At 39.3% G+C, this 22,195-nt stretch overlaps 1 protein-coding gene across 4 annotated transcripts in view; it reads right to left on the bottom strand.

Annotated features, from left to right (window-relative positions):
• The window catches only part of myo3b (myosin IIIB), a 67,263-nt gene extending 45,401 nt beyond the window's left edge, over nucleotides 1–21,862 (bottom strand). For 2 of the 4 annotated variants that reach the window (XM_046054389.1, XM_046054390.1), the window contains exons 1-10: nucleotides 21,649–21,862; nucleotides 21,284–21,320; nucleotides 15,873–16,056; nucleotides 12,516–12,650; nucleotides 10,953–11,057; nucleotides 10,580–10,679; nucleotides 9,858–9,934; nucleotides 9,081–9,226; nucleotides 3,351–3,416; nucleotides 574–729 (exon numbers count right to left, since the gene is read on the bottom strand). In XM_046054389.1, the coding sequence (XP_045910345.1) occupies nucleotides 574–729; nucleotides 3,351–3,416; nucleotides 9,081–9,226; nucleotides 9,858–9,934; nucleotides 10,580–10,679; nucleotides 10,953–11,057; nucleotides 12,516–12,650; nucleotides 15,873–16,056; nucleotides 21,284–21,320; nucleotides 21,649–21,715 (1,073 nt within the window). In that variant the 5' untranslated portion in view covers nucleotides 21,716–21,862. The remainder of the gene's footprint in view (nucleotides 1–573; nucleotides 730–3,350; nucleotides 3,417–9,080; nucleotides 9,227–9,857; nucleotides 9,935–10,579; nucleotides 10,680–10,952; nucleotides 11,058–12,515; nucleotides 12,651–15,872; nucleotides 16,057–21,283; nucleotides 21,321–21,648) is intronic. The other 2 variants (XM_046054387.1, XM_046054388.1) reach the window with 1 other exon arrangement.
• Between the last annotated feature and the right edge of the window lie 333 nt (nucleotides 21,863–22,195).

Genomic DNA, 22,195 nt, shown 5'->3' with positions numbered 1-22,195 from the left:
ACTATTCATCATGACACATTTCAGGGAGAAATCACTCTCTCTGTCTCTACATATCTGAACATATTATCTAGGAAAAACATAAGTAACTTGTAAAGTAGCTGCTATTATTAATCTGTAAAAAAATAACCCTAATTAGCTCATTCAAAACCAAGCAAAAAGAAGGCTGCACAGTTAGAATATTTACTCCTTCATTGGTTTAATTGCGCGTGTGGGGAAGTGATTTGTACTAAGGACTCCCCATAAGATGGTTGCCACATCCACTGGCCTAAATGGCATTTATTAATCTATGGTTACTCAGCACAATCACTCCTTCTGAATTAGTCACACTCCCCTACCCTAACTTCTCTTTAATCACATACTGTAATGTCCATTACTGGGGCTCATCATCATTTCGGATTGTAAGAAGATGAGACCCTGCCCCCTACTGGACAGAAAAAATATCACCACTCAGTCAATGCCCATCTGCTGCAACAGAGCCCTCCGATGACAGCACACAAATGAAGCAAACAGCTTTGTCATTGCAGCATCTTATTTCTTCTGCACTGGCAATTTAAAAAAAATCAGGGGACTTACTTGGTTTTGGTTTTGCAGCCCGCCTCTTGCTGCTCCTGGATGAGAGCAGCTAACTGCTTTCGGAGAGCCACATCTTTGCCGTGGGCCTGTTTGATGAAGGGATGCTCCAGGAGGTGGGTCACAGATGGACGCGCCTCAAAATCCTTTATCAGACACCTTACAATCACAAAAAAAATAGATAAAGATTTTGAACACTTCAGACAGACAAAGCCCCACATGTCAGAGTGAATTAAACAGCTGAGGAGAAACTGTGCAGCCACCTGAACATTGCAGATAGCTGATTTGTCTGGATCAGTTCTGACAGACACTCACAGCAGCAGGGAGCTCCTTGCAAGTGTTTTAAAGTCTGGGTCACTAATCTGTCTGAGTACCACATGGTCACCATCACCATGGCCCCCGGAGTCCAAACAAGCCCTGCTGTGGCGAAGCCGTAAGACCTATCTGTGATGTGCAGTGTTTGCCAATAAGTTATGGCACTTTGTGATACTGGCCTGTGGCTACAAATCAGCATCAGCTAGCTGCTGATACAAATGGTTGCAAGATACTGATTGTTAAGAACCACACACCCAGGAGAACAATTGGCTTTCATTTCTGACAGTTCTGATATATTGTGAGAGAAAAACTATGAAATTAAAGGACTTGAAATCCCCACTTGAGCTCAACGATGCATCCATCAACAATCCACATTTGTGTTGTTGAATTACTTATTTAGCCAAAGACTTCCAACATCTGTAATGTGTGTGTATGAGCAATACAACACCAGTGATTGCAGGCAGAGGCAAGATAGGAGAAAAACACCTAATCTACAATGAAATTCTGTTTCTTTTATCAGTTTGTTCAGCTCTGAAAGTTAATTCCATGAATTCATTAGTGTCAGGACATTAAGCAGAGGTTGCTGCTATTAGCAGGGCTGTGCTGCCGGGATGCCGAACGGTAGGCCACTTTGTCACAGAAGTCAGCTCTTTGGCTGCACAAGTGCAGACACTGGTGATAGATTTATTATCCTCAAAAACATCCCTCCCCCCCCACCAGGCCTGACAGTGTTGCAAAGGCTTCACAAACAGCATGGAGAGCTTGATAACATTGTCCAGCCTCCCCACATTGAACTCTGCAGGGCTTTGTTTGGGGAGATTATTTCTGATACGATACCATGCAATCCATTAACCCAGATTACAGAGCTGCAAAGCAAAAAAGACAATGAAAAACCTTTGCAAGTACATGCAAAAAGTAAAAAAACTAACATAACTGCAATGTGTGTCTGGCTGGTTCAAGTGGTCATATGCCTAAACTCTGTCCTGACCCATCAATAACTCAAGTGACACAAAAAAAGCCTTTCATTATCTGTTGTTGTTTTTTCAGTTACTCCTTTTCAGTTAGTGCATTTCATTGCGAACCTCCAACATAAATGTAAGACAGAAACCATGCCTACACAAATAATTGAATTTTATTTTCTCATTATGGTTCAGACTCACACACCTCTGCATGGTAGAAATTAAGGTTGTATATTCTGAGCAACCATTACAAGCCACCCCTGACATTATTAGCTTTGCATAGTGGAGCAAATGACAAGTTATCGGGTCCTCAGATAATACTGATAACACAGGTAAATTAGTTTGTTCCTCTGTGGCAGATTTATACAAATGAAAGTCAATGAACAGAAAGACAAGAGGGTTGATAGAATCTGGCCATAAAATATCAATTTCAATTCCCTCCATGTTTACTTGCAAATTCCCGCCTGCTGACAATGCCCTGTAGCTAATGTTCAGCTGTTCTTGATTTAAAAATTGTAACCCCCATGCAGGCTTTATCGTTTCATACTGGACAAATGATACCAAGCGAGTAATATGAATGTTTATCATCTTTAGTCCTGTACAATATATATTAATAGCAGGCGTTCAACATTACTTTCAGTCACAGATTCAAATGTTTTGCCAACAGATTTAACACAAGAAACACTCTTTTAAAATAGTATAAATAGTGTAACAGGTCAAGAAAACCAGTTTTGGAACTAAAGGCTGATTGATACGATGGCTGATAATATCGTCAATATTGTGTTGAACATATTTTGCGTTATCACACATCATAACTGCGATACTTACATGTCTGTGTTATTAATAATGACATACTGTATGTGAATAATGACAGGTGCACACAAAAAAATTTATTGTAGAAGTAAAAAAAAAAAAGTAAATCGCAGCAATAAATGATTAACAAGCTGCTTTTTAATGTAAATTTGATGTAGACTTTTCTCATTTTGTGTTTAATATATTTTTATTTGTGGTTTATGGTCATTATTCACAGTAATTTAAGTACATTTCCTGTTCAAGGTAAAACATCCAACACCACACATTTCTTTGTAATTTTTTTGCTAAATTCACAGGTACATGCACAACAGTTAACTTGAATTTACCTCATGAACACATGTTGGAATATCACATTATGTTGTAAACACAAATGCCATCTACCCCATCTCCCTGAATCTGCACCAGACCTTACCATGTCATCGTTTATTAACCCATACAAAATCTTAATAAAATAAATTTGAGAAATTCTTACTAATAAAGTCTTTTAATATCTGTTATATGTCTATGTAAAAATATTCTGTTATTCTAATAAATCCTCAGTTCTTCAGAAAAGGTTGGGCTCTCTTTGGAACATTAAATGTTGCTGTCTACTGTGTTCTTTCACATCCCTGTTTGGAAAACAACTGCATTTCCAAAAAGTATTAAAACAGGAAGAGGACAAAAGTTGACAAGTTGAAGTTAAAGGACACTTACTGGCTGATGAAATGGCAAAAACTTCTGCACCACTGCTCTGGATGTCGTAATGTAGGGGAGGGATTTCTAAAAAAAACAACAAAAACACACAAACAAAAGTCAGCATAATATTTGCATAAAACTGTGACTTCACTAAATGCATTCAAACAACATGATCATTGCTGAAAATCAAAGCCTTTGAGCTGGTCTCTTGAGTTATATGACAAATGATGGCTGGCAGGCAGAGCGCGACCGTCAGACTCCTGTGAGAGTTTTTGGTTGGAGGACGAGCTGGTCGAGATCCAGGTCTATGGCAGCCACAGAAAAAGTGACAAATGATAACAGCTCCTCCACTGTCTGGCAGCAAGCATCTGCCATAGGGAGCCAAAAGTTATGGGAGCTAGTTATACCTCTGTCAGCACCATTTACGGAGGCCATCTATAATGAGACTAACACTTTTCAAGTGCTCAAGATGACAGGTCTGTATGAGAAGCCAAGGCTGGACAGGCCTGAGTACAGTCATCCTCACAGGGAGCTGCAAGTCTGACAGCTGAAGGCTGAGCCCTTCGTCACTGTCACGCAAACAGTGACAGACCTGGTCGAGACATTTGTTAACTGTGTTAATTAGTTCACACGTGTTGTTTCACAACGCTGTCACACAAGTAGAATATGAAATCTCAAGAGTAAAAGGGAAAAAATTTTTTTAACTGTTTCATTTTGTTTATCACAAACAAACCAGACGTAGATTCAGCTTCACATTAAACAACAACATATTTTTTTGGAAGAGAGCAGAGGATGTTGGGGTACAAAATCTGTCATTTTCCGCAGCATTAAGTTAGTGGAGTCTTTGATAAGGATTCAGACAGGCAATCCTTTCCAAAGCAGATCAAAGCTAGTAACTGACTGCTTCAATGCAACCTCTAATGTGAGCCTGAAGACACGTACTCGCCTTGATGTTGTACCATACTGCTTATACATTACAAAGTCAATATAGTAGCATACTGCTGATAACACTGTCAAGTGCGCTCATTGTGCTTAGCAAATTCAGGCAGTTTTTTTCTTCCAGTATTTGTGAGAGTGCTGTCTCATACTGTAAACACAAATGGCTTATTCAAATCTAGGTCCAGGCAAAGCTTGTACTGTCAAGACGCTCCTCAGAGTGGATTGAGGCAAAATCACGGAGGTGTCAACAGCACTTGACGGCTGCAGCTAAGCCATGAAGGAAGACAAAAATCAGGCCAGTGCAATATTTGAAAAGTATTCTTCATATGCCGAATACATAATTCCCATATGATGCAAAACATTGTTATTTTTCATTCAACAAATTTTTTTGTGCAACACATTGTCAGAGCCCACTTAAGACTTACTTAAAATCTTTCCATACACCTCTGAAACAAATGCTGTAAAGAGTTTAAATCATTACAATTATAAAATAAAAATAATAAAAAATTTCTATGCCACTATACCTGACAACATGAAGTCTTTGAAGGTGATAAAATTACTAAAACAACAGGCGGCAGTGTTGAGAATCTTATTTTTAGCAAAGTTAAGAAGGATATGAAATGAAAAAATCTATTAGGACGTTGTGCTTGATGACATTGTTTGAGAATAAGAGGTGAGCAGTGATGTACTTCAAATTTTGTGAATAAATCAAAAGTGTGCCAGAGATTAATGTATAAAGATTCTACATTCAATAATAATGTATAATGGTAAAAGATTCATTTATTTCCTACTGTTGGTCTGTTTTCAGCACAATGAGGGAACACGTGTGCCGTTACACAGGTGCTACAGAGAATGAGTACAAGGGTCCAGAATAAAGACTTACTCAGCGAATGGACCACCCGCTTAAAATTTCAGCTCATCCATCACCGCAGCCAGAGCACAAGCACTTCTTTGCGCATACATGCATGAACACTGAGAACTACTGCTACATTTATCAAGTCTCTGTCTGCCACATCTCTAAACGATGCAGTCCTGGACACCACACAGAGCGGTAAAATAACAGTATCATGGATAGAGATGTTAAAGCCTTTAGCCTACTCATGATTGGAAAACCATCCAACCAGCCAATGATCTCTTGTCAGGGGTCAAGACATCAGTGTCTGATAATACGAAGCCTGTGACATTAAGATGTATGGTTACCTCACTCTATCCAAACAGACTTTTTTAATACATAAAATGAGAATGTAGATGAATTTATGTGAATTCCTTTGAACGATGGCTGGTTTTCACAGTAACAATGAACATGTAGTCGAGATGAACTCTGGCAGCTGACAGTCGAAATCAGCATTATTTCTGACAATTCTTGTCTGACTGAAAAGTTGAGTGATCAATTGTAACAATCAAAAGTGTTTCACTGTTGTTGATGAATTATGGATTTTTAACAAATGTTTTGTGAAAGGCGCTCAGAGAAAGAATCCACGCATACATGTAAAAAAAAATTAACACTAATCTTTAATCATTAGCCCCATTAGCTAGCATGGCTCCAGGGATGACAACATCAGTTGGTTGGTCTACCTCTTTGGTCCTGACCACAGTCTATGGTCTTCAGTCTATCCTGAGTGAAATATCTCAAAACATATTGGACGTTGGATTTTGTATAGACCTTCATGTTCCCTAGAGGATGAATCTTATTGATTTTGGTGACCCCTTGCCTTTTCATCTAGCACCATCACCAGGTCAAAATTCTAATCCATCTAATATTTTGGTTTATGACCAAATATCTGCAAAACTAATGACATTCTTATCAGCCTCAGCTGCTAAACATCAGAATGTTAGACACATCACATGGAAGCAAACTCCTTGTCATATTGATGAATTCAACCTTTTGCAAGGGTCGAGCAGATCTGCAATTATTCTTAACATTATTATGAACACAGTTCAGCAATGCATGGAGTTAGCATGTTTTTCAACACACAGCAAAGACTTGACTTTAGTTCACTCCAAACTGTATTTTTCATCTCTTGAAAGATTTCATTCTGTGTCAGAAACACCAGAAACTGCGCTGATATCCCTTCACCCCTGGCTGTTCTGCTCCACAGATTTTAACTCAGGCTTTTTCCATGAAGACCTGTCTCTTACAACACACTGGTCTGGATTTCTCTCCCCGAGCCTCATGATTTGATTAGCCTTTGTTGCCTCTGACAAGCCATCATTTACTTCTGTCTTCCATCTCGCTCGTTCTGGTCTTCACTGCGACAGATACACGTACTGTTTAATCTGTGGCTAATATCTACAGGGATCTGGCCGAATAAACACAACCTTGGACGTCTTTGCCAATTGTCTCTAACCCTTTACAACACATTTTACACACACTTTGACTTTAGATGAAAACTCTTGGCCTGTACAGCATAGAGGGCATCGGAGCAAGCAATTAACCTTCCCACATTACATTAAATATCAAAGACCATGTTTGTCTTGAGTATCTGTAATTAATTTTTTTTACTTGATAATCTTACAACTTTATCCTCTGACGTGCTCCATTACCTTCATTCATGGTCACCATCATTCATGGTCACGTATGACAGGTATGTCATATGTGACACTCTCAATTACTTTCACTCATTACATAGATCAAATTCATAAAAGCCTTGTATTGAACTTAAAATCAAAACAACAATTAAAACATATGCATGGATCGACGATATGTCACAACTTATCAAGTATCAGGTGTTTCTGAAGCACAAACAGACCATGCACCAAGGTGACCCTAATTCACGGAGCTCATCAGCGTCCGCTCTGACAGATATCGGAGCTCCTCTTATCATTTATAGCCTGCTGGGATGAGAATCATTCCCAACTGTGTAGGTTTCCCCCAAGCAAAACCAATAGTGTGACATAATGGCTATCTGCTGCTAGCCCCTGTAGTCAAAGTGGTGATAGCACTGAGTGTCTATTTGGTCCTCACGAGGAGCCATTAAATCTTTAGTGTGACAAAAGAGACCAGTGAAAGCTTACAGTGGTATTCTCAGAAAAAAGAAAGAAAGGACAGAAGAATAATAAACAGCATCACGCTCAGGTGACAGTGGGCTGGCTACACGCTGCTTGGACATAAAAGAAAATGCATTACATGAACCACAACACCACAACTGGGGTGTAACTTTCTTGTATATTGACTATTATCTTGAATATTTCTTGTTTACTATCTATATGTGTTTCAGGGAGGAGAAATGATAAGATGAATGACACACACACACACACACAAGATTAACAACATGACAGTGAACCCTTTAGCCTGGAAAACACATTACTGCGCAACTGTAAAATAACAGAATGATGAAAATGCTCATTGCATGTTTTAGTGCTTGTATGGTTTCATAAAACATGTACTACCCAAGGACAATACTTCAGGAAAAGGCTCCTCTGGTAATGGTTTGTGACATATTAAATAGAGGAAATCTACAACTTTACAAGTGTCAAAACCTGTGAGGATGAATCTCTCTGATTTCATCATGAATCATTCTCACCGCCACTAAAGACCCAAAGGTGAAACACATTTCCCTATTTAGAAAGTCATTCATACAGGAGTCATAATTTACACCACGCTTCCTCGTGATTTTATTCTGACGTGCTGCAGTGATGGGAAAATATATTTGAGATAAATGACATGTTAACAGAATCATTTCATGGTTCAACACATTTGCTGTGATTTATACCACAACCACCAAGCCTTTAAGGTTCCAATTCATACCAAAAGGGCAAAATATTAATTTTGATTGGAACGGAGACGCAGCAATGTCAGTTAAAGATATACATCCAGTTCTATCAACATCCTAGTTATCCCCAAAGTCAAATAGTCTTAGAAATCTGCTGTAATGAAATAGGATTGGACACTGACAAGGGGAATGCATATGCGGCCTCTAATTATGGCTGCTGTTTGATAAGGAAATGTGCTTGCAACTTGACAGAAACTGTTCTTCCAGCTCCTGGTTGCTCTTCAATTAAATTTCCCAAACATGCAATCTTGAATCTACTCCACCAACAAGGTGATATGATACAAGGTGCACATCTGAGAAAAACCTAATTCTGAATTTGCAGCATTCATTTTACCAAGGCATCCTGCTCTCGGCCGTACTCTCTTGCTCTTTTAATCATTTAAAATTCTGGTTGAATTTGATGCTGATTAAATGCTGCGTTAGCGCTATACTTCTTGCCACACGAGCCATCCATGTTCCTCCTCTGGCTTGGCAGGGAGGAGATAACATTGTGACGAGGAGGAGGTGACAGCCTCATCTCAATGTGAATGGAGCTAATCACCAATGCAAATTGCAATCAGAAGGGCATATCTCTACCTAACTGAGAGATAATTGCGTGATTGTGCTGATAACAAAAGGTCAACCGCGTGTAGCCACTAAGCTCTCAAATGATCATCAGACACACACTGTCTCCAGCAGGGAATATTTTCACAGATTGAATCACTGCATTCATTTTAAGGTAACACTGCTACAATTTTTTTGATGATGAAGATTTTAAACACTGATTATTCAGCAGATGCTGCATTTCAGATTGGAAACATGAAAATCCAGTGGAAACAAGAAACATGGATCAAACCAAATATCCAGTTTAACTCCTCATTTTCTGAATACGTCATAATAAAATAATAATATCTATTCATCAAGAAAGCCACTGTTATTTTTTACTGTCAAGTTCAGAGTTTGCCATTGTCCTCAGACATAATGGAAAGCAGTATTTGAGTGTCCTTGTGTGGGCAGCCACCAGCTGTGTGGTAGGAGCGCCCTCTAGTGAACTCACCGTGGGATCTTGAAGAGGGCTTTAACTGGATGCATCTCAGCCAGCGGGGGATCTCCGTCTGCCAGCTCAATGGCTGTGATGCCGAGCGACCACACATCACAGCGGGCGTCGTACGAGTAGTCATACTGCTGTTCACAGGCTATGACCTGGAAACATATCACAAGAGTGACCGTCTGAACAACTCATTTACTGTTATGGAGTCCTGTTTTTCTAAAAACACGAGGAAATCTGCCAGTGAGGTGAGACTAAGTCACTTTTTACCTGAAAATTTTGTCACAGCCTTGAAATAAAGAACTTTATTATATCACCATATTGAATTTGGCACTTTTTTCCTTACTGCCTAAAAGTTACAAACATCTATATTTAAGGACTATTTAAACACTGAAAGGTAGGACAGTACAGTTGCCGGTGGTAACAGTCAATAATTATAACTGACACCACATTTTACAGCTGAGTTTATTCTAATTGCCCCTGAGGTCCCTCCCTACCAGCCCAATCACCGCATCTCATTTCTGCCAAGGAGTAAGCCGAGGGGCCACAGACTCCCAGCTATTAACCTTGAGGCGACCTCAGGAGCTGCACCCGTGGAGGGGAATACACAATGACACAGGGGAGAGTCGCATTGAAATAACTCTTGCTCTCTCTCTCTTTGTGGCACATAACAACAGACTTAGCTCATTAAAAAATGTTCCATTAGGCACTAAAACATGCGTGCTATTTTACTGCTGCATTATTACAGATGAACATATGTGTGTTCACTGAAGCGTAGACTCTGACCTCAGGAGCCATCCAAAATGGAGTCCCGACCGATGTGTTCCTCCGCAATCGTGCACTGGTCAGTTGAGCTGAAACACCTAAAATAAATAAATAAAATAAAATAACATTCTATCACTTCTTATAATAATTAAAATAAATGTGTTCATTAGTGTGAATTTGCTAAGAATAAAAACACAATTTATGATAGACACTAAATGTTTGAAATGAATCAATAAATCCTGGCATATAATTTAGTGTGGCAACCTGCCAAGCAGTAATAATAATGGGCTATAATCATTTCAAATTATGTAGGACAGATTTTTATCAGCATGAGTCCACTTCATCTCCATGACACAGAGGACATAAACATGCCTAGGGGTGACTCAAAGTCATTTGCCATAGCAGCTTTCTTTTAATATGCAAAGGATCAAATAATGCAATTTAAATGAGCAATAATAGCCTTGGGTTAAGGCTACGGTCCATGAAATAAAAAGATGTTATGATGAGAAAGGGACTAAAGTGTGGAGAGCATAACATGGTTTATCCTGTGCTTGTGTTCGCCCTCACAAACAATGTTGCTGATACTTCCCACTGATCAGTCAAATACCAAAAATGACTCATTTATCTAACAATGCACTTCAGAGAAAAGATCAAGCAGAGAGTCAATTCTGAGACCTTGATGCATTTGTCTCTATCTAGTAATCCATGAATTGGCTATATTTCCTCTTTCAAAAGACCATTACCAAAGTCAACCAGTTTGACTCCTCCCTCAGTTGTCAGGAGGATATTGTTCCCTTTGACGTCACGATGGATAATCCGGTTGTTGTGCAAATGCTGAAGACCCTTTTAAGTTAGAGGACAGAAAATACAAGGTGCTCAAGCATGAATCATGGTCTTATTATTAGTCATTTGTCATTCGTACAAATTATAATATGATCCATCAAACGTTGAGAAGTACAAACTATATAAAAGAACACATACAGCTGTTCAGAAGGAGAGACAGTCATAACCGCCTGCCACACTTCCCCTACTGAAAATGAATCCTCAGCACGCTCTCTGCGTGTTGGCATCCCACCTCCTCCCTAACATTAGCAGCTTTGCAGCGGGCCACCTTACCAAGAGGGCGCTGTATAAGATGTATGCGATAACTGGCTCCTGCAGACGCTGGCCTCGGATGAGCAGGCCTTTGATGAGTTCTGTGACAGAGCCGCCGTTGCACAGCTGGGAAGGAGACAGAGAAACTCCAGTGACTCGTCCATCACTCACCACTCTAGATTATGATTCATGGGGAGAGCTAGCCCACACGCAAGAGGAAGCAATGCACCATCCACATTCATGTAGGTGAGATGTTCGGACAAAAGGAGGCCCATTTTAATACTATGGCCATCCCAGTTTTCAATATGTTTGGGTTCACAGACACAAAAATGCAGTATTTGGACAAAAGTGACGAGCAAGAGTTAAAGGTACCCTGCAGAGTTGTCTTGTAAACAGTTATGTTTGCATTCATTGTTACTCACCAAAACACACTGTTTGTATCCTTCAAGCCTAATAAGGTGTTAAGGTGGTAAGACATTAGCGATGTCGATATTTTGAAACCCGGATAGTTCCACATACATCAGCTAGCAGTCTTCTTCTTTACCACCATTTGGAATCACATTGCTAATTGTGAAATAGCTCGACTAATTTAATCATGACCAGTCTTTGAGGTAAATGCCACTTCCATTTGGCATATCTGTAGGTGAACCAGCGGAAGGATCATTACCGGTGTATTGCTTTGGCCAAATCCATCAGTAGTGAATGATGAACCCATACCACTGACATCAGCCGTAAACACCCTATGTAGGAACATGACATCCAAATTTTGACTGGTCAATTGTTTCTCTAACTCTTTGATTAGCTGAACAAACTGGAGAAGTTCAGAGGTCTGAAAACAGGCAACCATAGCACCACTATAGTAGTCAAAAACTCCACAAGGTACCTTTAAAAAATAGTTATTATTGACTTCTGCCGAGAAATAGCTAGATGAGAAGATCAGTAATCCTCTTACCTGTCAGTTAAATATAAGTTTACAGCCAACACCTGGCGAGTTTGCTTAGCACAATAGATGGTAAACATGAACAGGGGAAACGGCTAGCCTTTGGTCTGTACAAAGCTATGTTATACCGTTTTTACACATCAGTTTTCGTATGACTTAATCAAACAAGATAATAACGCGTTAATTACTGAGCTTCAGAGGCAAACAGAACCAAGCTGTACCTGTACTTATGCTAAGCTAAGCTAAGCTAACTGGATGGCTGTAGCTTCATATTTACTGTACAGACCTGAGTGAGGTTTCAATCTTCTCATCTAACTCTATGCAAAAAATCAAATATAATAAAAAAAGTGTTTTCAGAATCAGTTTTATTGCCAGGTATGTGTACACATACGAGGAATTTGACTCAGGATTGTACATTGCTCACAATGTGCTTACTTATACAATAATAAAATAATAATATAATATATTCCCAAAATGTCAAACTATTCTTTTAAGTGAAATACAAAATGATTAGCACTGGCACACTATTAACATTAAAATGCTATCCTATAAGGGTGCGAGGCTAAAACACATTTGGAAAAAACAGTAAACTTTGAGCCAGGTGCTGCAGTGATACAGAGAGTGAGACATTAAGAAGAGCTCACCTCAAGTACCAGCCAAAGTTGACCACCTGATAAGTTGTCGGACTTGTAGAACATGCCAAAAAACTTGACCACATTAGGGTGGTTAGACAGGGACCTCAAGATGTTGTATTCTGCCTCAATCTCCTCGTCCACATCCTTTAAACAACAACAGAAAACAGGCAAAGTTGGAACATAGAATTGCCCAAGATGTAGCTATGCAAATGAGAAGCAAGTAACATGGCGAAGCGTAACAAAAATTATTTTTATGCCTAAATATGTGAGGTTGTGTTGCATTCTGAAGCACAGCAGAAAACAAAGTGATAGGTTCACTATAATTAGATTCCTAAAAGATAGGGTTATAAACTCAGTAACAAAGGAAGGGACGAATCTGGGTGCTACACTATTTCTGGAAGTGATTTTCTATCAAAGTAAATCTCAGAGGAAGGGAAGAGCAACAGTCAGAGAGGCAAAATTTCTCTTCCCGGATGTCTGAGTGATAGTGTCAGCAGTCTAATCAGGGAGAGGGATGAGAGAGGAGGCAGCTTCATCTTCATGGCCATCAGGGGAGCATCATGGTGAATAGCACTGCCAGGATGGGGATTGTTCCATTGACACAATCACAAGAAAGCCTCAGACCAAGTCTCAGTAGCACAATACGTTGCCAATGCAGAGGCTACAGCGTCCTTATCACACAGACAAATGAACAGATATATAGAGAGGATACAGCCAATGCAGGAGCTACACTTTCTGGTAAGGGTGTGTTAGACTTAACACGACAGGAAATAAATGAAAATGGGAGATGCTGATATATATCACTGGAGCAAGTACAACTGCATCAAGATGGAGAGGAGGAAAAAGTACTGGCAACTTACTCTGTTTGAATGGCTCGCATGCTGAGACAAGTCACATAGTTATAAAGAAAAACAATGGTTTTAGTCTTTGCTTTTTTTCTATGTCTTTGCAGTTTTATTAATTACATTTTTTAAACAACATTTATTTATACAAGGTAGGTTTGCTAAGCATACATAGTCAGTCATAAAGAGAACAGAATATTTGGAAATACACAAGGCAGACGCTCAATTAAAGCAGTTACAGGTAAATAAAGGACACATTGAGAACTGTCTTTAGGTTACAGGGAGATGGGGGGGTTGCGATTCTAATCCAATACATGACTTTTTGTCAAATTCAAGGAATAAGTTAGCTGTCCGTTCTGTGTGCACTGAAAAAAAATTCTGTTTGTTCACAGCCCAGGCTCTGTAAATGGGAAAGTAACGTGGCTCCGACCGAGCCACACAACACTATTCCAGCCCTTCCAACTGGGTCGGGTAAAGGTAAATTACTTGCCTATGGACATTCATATACTGATGTGTTGTTTTAATGTTAGCTATAGTAGCAGAAGAGATCCGAGTATCTCTGTCCGGAGCTGGTGTGCTGGCTCTGGGAAACCATCTCGTCCTCTCTGCATGATAGCTTCGCAGCATCAACTGCAGCAGCGACAGTTTGCTAACCCACAACTTAGCTAATGTTGGTTACATCACTCTCTGTGTCATTATTCGCTCTGTATCATGGTATTTGTCCTGGTATTGGATTTCTCCAGAATCACATACCCCACACCTCTTTCCCAAAATCTTAGGCTTCCCTGTTGCCTTAAAACTGTGAAGTAACCAGTGGCAGACACTAATGTTAGCCAAATCTACACATGCAGCTAAAAAGTGCTTACGCAGCTAAATGAGGGAGGTACAACATAGATGTCAGTGTTTCCCACACATAGGCTTTACTTGGGCGGGCCGCCCAGGTAGATTAACAGCCGCCCAAGTAAATTTGCCAGCTAATATTAAAATCGTTTTTGATTGCAGCGCATATTCGCTCCGCACATCCTCTCACTCGGTCGCTCTCTCTTTCTCTTTCTCGCAAACACGGACAACAGACCCGTCTGTGAATTGAACGGTTGGTATCATAAACACCGCTGCGCAAATCTGTCCAACACAACGCTGTCTATGTCGGAGACCCATCTTCAAAACAGTTATTAGCAAGCATTTAAGGAGCCCAGCTATTAAGGATAGTTATGTTAACTTTGGAAAACAGCTGTCGAAGTTAGCACACAGTATAACTGGTAGTCAACAGGGGCTTTCGAGATAACTGGCTGACTTTCGCCGACTTGATAGGTAGGGGAATAAAAACAGGCCTCCGGTAACCTGTGTGAGCTTAACGTTACAACAATGCCGTGAATTGCATACACTTCGCGGGAGGTAACGCTATTTTATAGTGACAAAAGAGGTGGATGCAAATTTCAGCATGTAGCCTATAACATCCGTTTTGCCGAATTATGCATTCACTTATTAAGGTCCTTTTAGGACACTTTGCTGTTCACAATGTTTGAAAGCGGTTAACGCCACATGCTTTTGCTGAATCTCAAGAAATGGTAGCCTACTTTTACTAAGTGTAAGAATATGTTAACGATTCTTAACGTTCATAAAATATATGCTGATCATTTATCACTATTGATGAACCCCACAAAGAATAGTATTAGTTTAGCATGTTAGCATTAGCACTAAACACAAAGCACAACTAAGGCGGATGGAAAAATAATAATGAACAAATTAAAATTTTGACCTGCTGGTGGTGCTAGATGAAAAGTTAAGGGATTGCTAAAGTACCATGAATACATGTACCAAATTTCATTGCAATCCACTAATACTTGTTGATATATTTTGGCCTTGATCAAAGTGGTGGACCAACTGACCCTGACATTGCCATCCAGAGACACGCCACTAGCATGGCTTAAAGATCCCCCCCCAGACATTCCTCTATTCTTTCTTTTTTGGGACTCTAAAAATGAGCACAAAAATAATTTTGTAAATAATAATTTGATAATTGTTGTTTTGGTCTTAACCCACGCAACCTTTGATGATGGGTTGTAAGTGATCAGTTTTGATTAAGGGGGCTACAAGCAAAAAAGGATGGAAACCACTGTATTAGATGAGTGAATGAGTTTCTGGATGCTCTGACGGATTAGACCAACTACAAAGCATTACTTTACATTAATACGCTATACAATGAAGCCCAAGCTGGTCCTGCATCATCTGTAGAGTCAGCTCTTCTACCCCGAAACAGTTAGGGTTAGTTTAAACAGCTTGTGATGGTTAGGTGGAAGGGGATGATCATGCTGTCAAGCAAAGCGTTAAGATGCAGCTTATCCAAATGTACATTAGCTATCAATACAGCACAACAACAGTATATTTCTGCACATGAAAGCCTTAGTAGACCCTAAAGGTTCATATAACAGACAGGCAGTTAAACATGGATGACACGCAGCAGCCACAGTGGTTTTAAATTCTTCAAAAGGTTCCACAGAAAACATGCTTTTATCTGACTTACATTGATCGGGTCCAGCACTTTCACTGCTGCCTGACTCCCATCCTTCTTGTTGGTCACTCTGTAGACTTTGCCGTATGTTCCTTTACCAATGGTCTCCACTATATCCCAGTTACCTGATGGATCGCCCAGGTTCTCCATCCCAATCATGCTGGATTTATAGGGATACAGTCCATACAGTGACCGCCTAAAGGATAAACACAATCCCAGGTGCAAAATGTTTGGTGGAAAAAAAACATAGAATGTTCTAATATCAATGACAAAGCCAAAATAAAACAAAATCTTGATGGAAATAATTCTGTAGCGCATGGAAACTTAATATAAACTAAGAGAAATGTTAATCCCTTTCTAATACTTACTACTTTATCCTACAAAAAGAAAGCTTCTTGTGAATAACTGAACAGTTGAGCCTCACAGCAGACTAGATAGACTTTTACAATGTCGCAGCAAATCAGAAAATAACATTGTCTTCCAGTTAACATCACAGAGAAGCAAGTAATTAAAACTGAAAAACTAGGAAGTGTGTAGAGCTGTATACGTATAGCACAGAGCAGTACATTCATTCCCAAAGGCCTTCTAATTCAGCTGAGTGAAAACGACTACATTCACCAAGGGAGCAACTTAACATGTTTAAAGCAGGAGAAATCTAAGCAAGAACAAAGCAGAAAACTGTAAGTGGAGATGACAGTACTCTACTCACATGGCAAGTGTTATTTTCTTCTGACTCATCAGGGCTGAGAAAAATTGCAACTAAACAGTCTCTAGTGATCATAATATAACAACACAGATAGCAACAGCAATCGCTTCCTCAAGAGGAGTGGCAACAAGTGGCATTTCACAGAGACACTAAATTAGCCATCTCCACAGGGACCTTGTCACTGCCCACTAAGAAGTGCAATCTCCTCAAGATCAATTGGATTGGACAGAGATTAACTTGACAAGTGCCGTCCTGAATGAGCAGTGAACTGGCACCACACCTCCACACAAACTCTTGTGGAAATGGTTATTCTGTTTTATAAGGTGATTTGAATGTGTTCAGCATAAAGTGAGATGGTTGTGAGGACTAATGATCAACAGCTATGCAAAAGCCCAATATAAATCGCCTACAAGTGATGTTTCCGTGATCAAATACAACATGTAAGACCAACCACACAAAGCATTGAGTGTCAAAACAGCCAGGACCGAATAACATGATGGATTAGGAACTCATACTGCCGTGTTGGGGGACACAGGAATCCTATTTGTTTTGGAAAATTACACTTTTCCAGATAGAAGTGATTGAGAGGAATGTTTGTGAACATTGTCATGACTGCTCCACTTGTCATAAACATGTTATACATCACAGAGGTTGCGTGACCCTGAGGGAGGGAAGTTTTTATTTACGTAAATAATGTTTAACCCACAGGAGCTGTGACTGCAACTCACATGTGAGGACAGATTTATGAATTGTTGTGCATGCAAGTTGAGCAATGGCATCTCTGCAGATGAACATACCGCTCTTCTGGGTAGACTTTTAAATATACAGCACTGATATCCTTCACTGTGTCCTTCAGGGAGCCACATGTGATTGTAGCACTAAGCCAAAGTACCTTTTGTAATTGTGGGTTTTTATAACACACATTTAAATAATAATCACACAAGGTAAGGACTGAATGACTTAAATAGCGTTTCATCTTCAGTCTAATAATGCATCATTGATTGTTCTGAAGTTAATCACCCATCTCAAACTGTAAATAATGTATCACACCTGACTTATTAATCCAAACCGGTTTACTTTTATAACTGTGGTTCTGTTTTGTAACATGCGTCTAATCTGTTCTGCGTCTACACCGTGCTTTGAACACTTCACCAGTCAGCTGTTGCCAAGACACCGTCACCAACATTTTTAAAGGATGACTCATATTCCTCTACAGCAGCTTTCTGTCTAATGATCGGCTGCGTCAGATAAGTGCTATAAAATTTCAACCTTTCTTGCGACTTATAAACACACGTTTAGGCCTCGGATGTGCAGCTGCAGATCATATGAGCTTGGTTATTGTTTTTAGTGAATTAGGCCTACTGTTCAGTGCATAATACATTTCCAGCGCTAAATCCAATACTGTATACAAGCAGCTTTCAAAAAAGTTAAAAGTATGAGCAAATTACAACTAAACATGTTGTATGGTCGAGCATACTTTTAGGTTAGGCAGCACAAATAATCTCACATACTGTTTAAAGATCAATCATAAAAAAAAATTATAGGAACAGTTCCTCTTTTCCACCTATTCATTATTCAAAATAGATTTTTTGAAGAACAATAAAGCTCAGATCATAAAGCCAGAAGTTACACATACCTGTTTCTCTGAAGGTGTTTGTCTCTCCCTGACACTACAACGCTCCAGACTAACTCACGATAATCTATAGGGATTAATAATTCACCAGTAATCAGTCACCTGATCTGCAGCAGTGTTAAATATTCAGGTGGCAGATGTATCCACTCATAATGGTGGCTGATATGAAGCATCTCAGGTTGCACACAGGTTACCAGGAAGTTTGTGATAGTTGCTAGGTCATATGCCTGTCTCCCACTCTACACATCGTGTTCTTTACACATCCAGCTGTTTCTGCTTCATCGGACAACTTCTCAGTTTGTTGTATGACAAAAATGTAATATGCATCTCTTCAGCTACTGTATGCGGAAGACATAGTGGGTATGTTGTGTAAGTCAAATAATCCAGTCAAGCACTATGTAGGGAATCCCAAAGTTTAGACTCATTGTTTATAATTGAGCCACGGTCTGTTAACAATATATCTATCTACAAAACAGAGCTGACATGCTCAGTGACAGTAACAAAAAACAAGACACTGGATGTTGCTGTTGCAATGTGTTTAACGCCCCAGGGATCTACTGAAATGAAAGACAGTCACACCAGCTGGAAGGAGCTTAAATATGGGCCGAATCTTGCTACAATTTTCATACATGCTTTAAGGCAGTGCTTCCTAAACTTTTTCTATCATGCCCCTTGCTTGGAAGCCAAAAAGAGTCCAAGCCACCCCACCCCCCTACCTCTTTGGCCCATAAATAATGTATTAACTTATTACAATACTTGGGAAACTAACAAGGAGTGAAATTTAATTTCATTGAATAACATTATCAAGAACATGGACAGTTTGTTTCTTTTTATGCATGCTTCCCATTAGCATCTGTTTTACAAATCAAACCTTTATGGGTTTTTACACAAAGGGCCCTCCGGCTATATATAGTGACAGTCAATTAGTGCAGTGGTTCCAAATAAAATCTGAGCGGTCGCAAGATGATTAACAAGATGAAAGAATCAAAAAACATATTTCTTCTACACAAAGTTAGATTTATTTTGTTAATCCATGCTCTTTTTCTTTTGCTTCTTGTTGATTACTGCATAATTTTCCTTTTCTAGACCTCGATATATAATCTGAAAAGGATAATTGGTCCTTAGTTGACCTGGTCATAATCTGCACACATATGCAATTAATGCATTTTTAATGCACAAAGCATTTAAGGGATCAGAAACAAAAATGTTTGGGAACCACCGAAGTAGAAAGTAACACAGGCTTCTTCATTTTTTCTTGATTTCTGTTTGACTGACATGTTTGCTAACCCCAGTCTTGATAGCCTTGCCAGCATCACAGAAGTCTTGTTTGTTTGTAATTCACAAATGAATCAGATTTATTCAACTCTCTCTTAATGAAACTGACAAAATATTGCTGAGTAGATGTTAAGTAGTTTTAAATAATGGCAAAACCTTTAATCATAGAACTGTTGTCAAAGATATATTTGTCTTATTGTCACAACGCAAAGACAAAAGCCAAATTCTGCTCTTTTAAATGGACAGGAGACACATCATTGCTGCATTAGAACAGGACACCACTGGTCCTAGATGGTGACGCTCAGGTTACCCTTTGTTTACCATACTGCGTCAGCATAGCTGAAAAAGGGACATCGTATCTGGTGTTCAAAATGCTGGTCAGTGCTTCTTTGTGACACAGAATGTGGGAATTGTGTAAAAACTGGGATTTAAAAGAATATATTAGTAGATACTTATTGAGTGAAATAATATTTCCCTTCAACATTTGCATTTCTGGTGCATCAACATAATTCCAAGTGTCAGTGATGGTTCGATGTGGCGACAGCTTTAGATGATGTAAACAGCTGCAGCACAGGGACCGTCCTTCTCACCAGAAACAGTGCAAAGTAAAAGTGAGTAATCTAATTTTCTGCTTCCATCAAAGTCGCACAATCCCACCCTCTCTGGTAAAGCCTTACGGGAACTTCACTTGGTAAACCCTTTGGTAAGTCTGTGGAGAGAGAAAAAAAAATACTTGGAACTATAATCCCTTTTAAGGGGATATGAAGAGGCTTTGCAGTAAACCTCCACAAGCCACAAGCCAGGCCGAGAGCACTGCGCCCTTGTTCTCACCCTGGATGACCAAAGCCTCACACGACCAGAAACAAACACTTTTGCTTTTTTAGTGTAAGTTTGAAACCCCCTTAGCTTAGCAGCACACCTGCATGATTAATAATTGCCAAGTGACTACTTTGGATACACAAAACATTAACCTAATTAACAAGAAGCCAATGCCCTCATCAAATAATCATTCTAAAAACAGTAATGCCTCATCTAATCACAAACATCACAGCTGTTTTAGCAGCCACTGTGATGATGCAGTGAAACATTGTACAGTGCAATGCTCCGTTAGAGTACTATGCAACATAACTAACTGACTGCTGTGAATTAAAGCAGCGCAATCGACATCAAATTCTAAGAATTACCTGTATTGAAACACGGTTTCAAAGTGCAATAGTCTTAATGCAAAGTCTTACCTCTAAATACAAGATTCTATAAGTGCAAAAAACTAAATCACATGTTATTTCATGTGTGAATACAGCCACCTCATATTAGCATAAGCTTCAATGTTCATCACTAATTCATTCACCACCAACTAAATATATTTCAAATTTTAAGGCAGTAGTTTTACAAATGAAAATGTTGAGTGTCTGTTACAATAGCGTAAATTGTGGTTTAATATATGTTTTTCACTATGGCTTACTGGATTCTAGATCAGTTATTAAACCCTCAAGTGAATGAAATTTTGTATTTTTTTTTTTATGTCATACATAGGCCTACTCCACATCATTTGAAATACTGACTTTTGCATGAATTGTCTCATTTCTAGTTGTCTTGATATAAAGAACATTGCAATCTGTTTTGATAAGAATTATCATTATTTGATAATTTTATTTTGAAATGGAAACATTATTAAAATTTACAACACTGTGTGTCCAGCATCTTACAAATGTAACACGTCTAAGTGAAGTGGCACGAGTTAAAGTTTTCCATACAAGCCAATAGTGCAGATTATCTGCAGGCCTACAGATGAGGAAACATGAGACCTACCTTGACTTTGCTGCCTCCATATTTCCATCTCTAAAATCTGCAAAACAAGGGAAATTGTTTCAGTCACCAGCTGATTACTGCTCAGTCTTGCATCTCTCTATATGTGGATCCACACAGCAAACACTGGAGACAATTTTACATAAAATGTACTTTACTGCCTTTAACTAAATTCTATACGTGCAGCTTACCGTCCATAGCAACATACACAAACTGATTTCCCCGTTTACGCCATAGGTTTCCTCAAGTGAAGGGTTTTAATTATTAACGGTATAGATACCTGAGCATGCTGTCCTGCAGAAGACCACAAACTCTTTCTCAATATGACCTCATGCAGCATTCAATGTCCTCTCTGGAGGTATACACACCTGCGCATGGAGTAAATGAGGAAATGTGCAGTGATGCTCGCCGTAGCACCACTGGTAACACCAACATCTCTCAGCATTCAATCTTGGTGGTTTAACCCGGTTAAAATCCCTACGGTGGTCCATAACAGAAAATTGTTTGATGTTGTCTAATTGGCAGAAATGTCCGGAGAAAAGAGAGGCTTTGTGCGGCCACTGGTCATTAACCAGGGGGCCTCCGTTGTTTATGAAGGTTCAACCCAATTATCCTCACAATGCTGAGTCACATGGCCGCGAAGTTTCCTGGTACTCTGAAAAGGGCAGTGGACTATTTGGATAAACTTGAACAGTATATTCAAAAACTAATGGAGCTTATGTGCAATTTTACATGTACTTTTAAATTTACATTTCACTTTTATTTATAAAGCTGATTTTCTGCAGGACTTTAAGCTTCCACTTACAACTTGCATACACAGACAGTAGTGAGTAGCCACTGATGCATCGAGCTCAGTTGCATATTGAAAATATTTTGCACAACCTGCATTCTAGTATATAAAGTCACATTCATTCA

The sequence above is a fragment of the Micropterus dolomieu genome, linkage group LG07 (assembly GCF_021292245.1).
Source record: "Micropterus dolomieu isolate WLL.071019.BEF.003 ecotype Adirondacks linkage group LG07, ASM2129224v1, whole genome shotgun sequence".
Classification (NCBI taxonomy): Eukaryota; Metazoa; Chordata; class Actinopteri; order Centrarchiformes; family Centrarchidae; genus Micropterus; species Micropterus dolomieu.
Note: the sequence above shows the minus strand (reverse complement) of the source record. Positions and strands in the feature narration are given on the sequence as shown.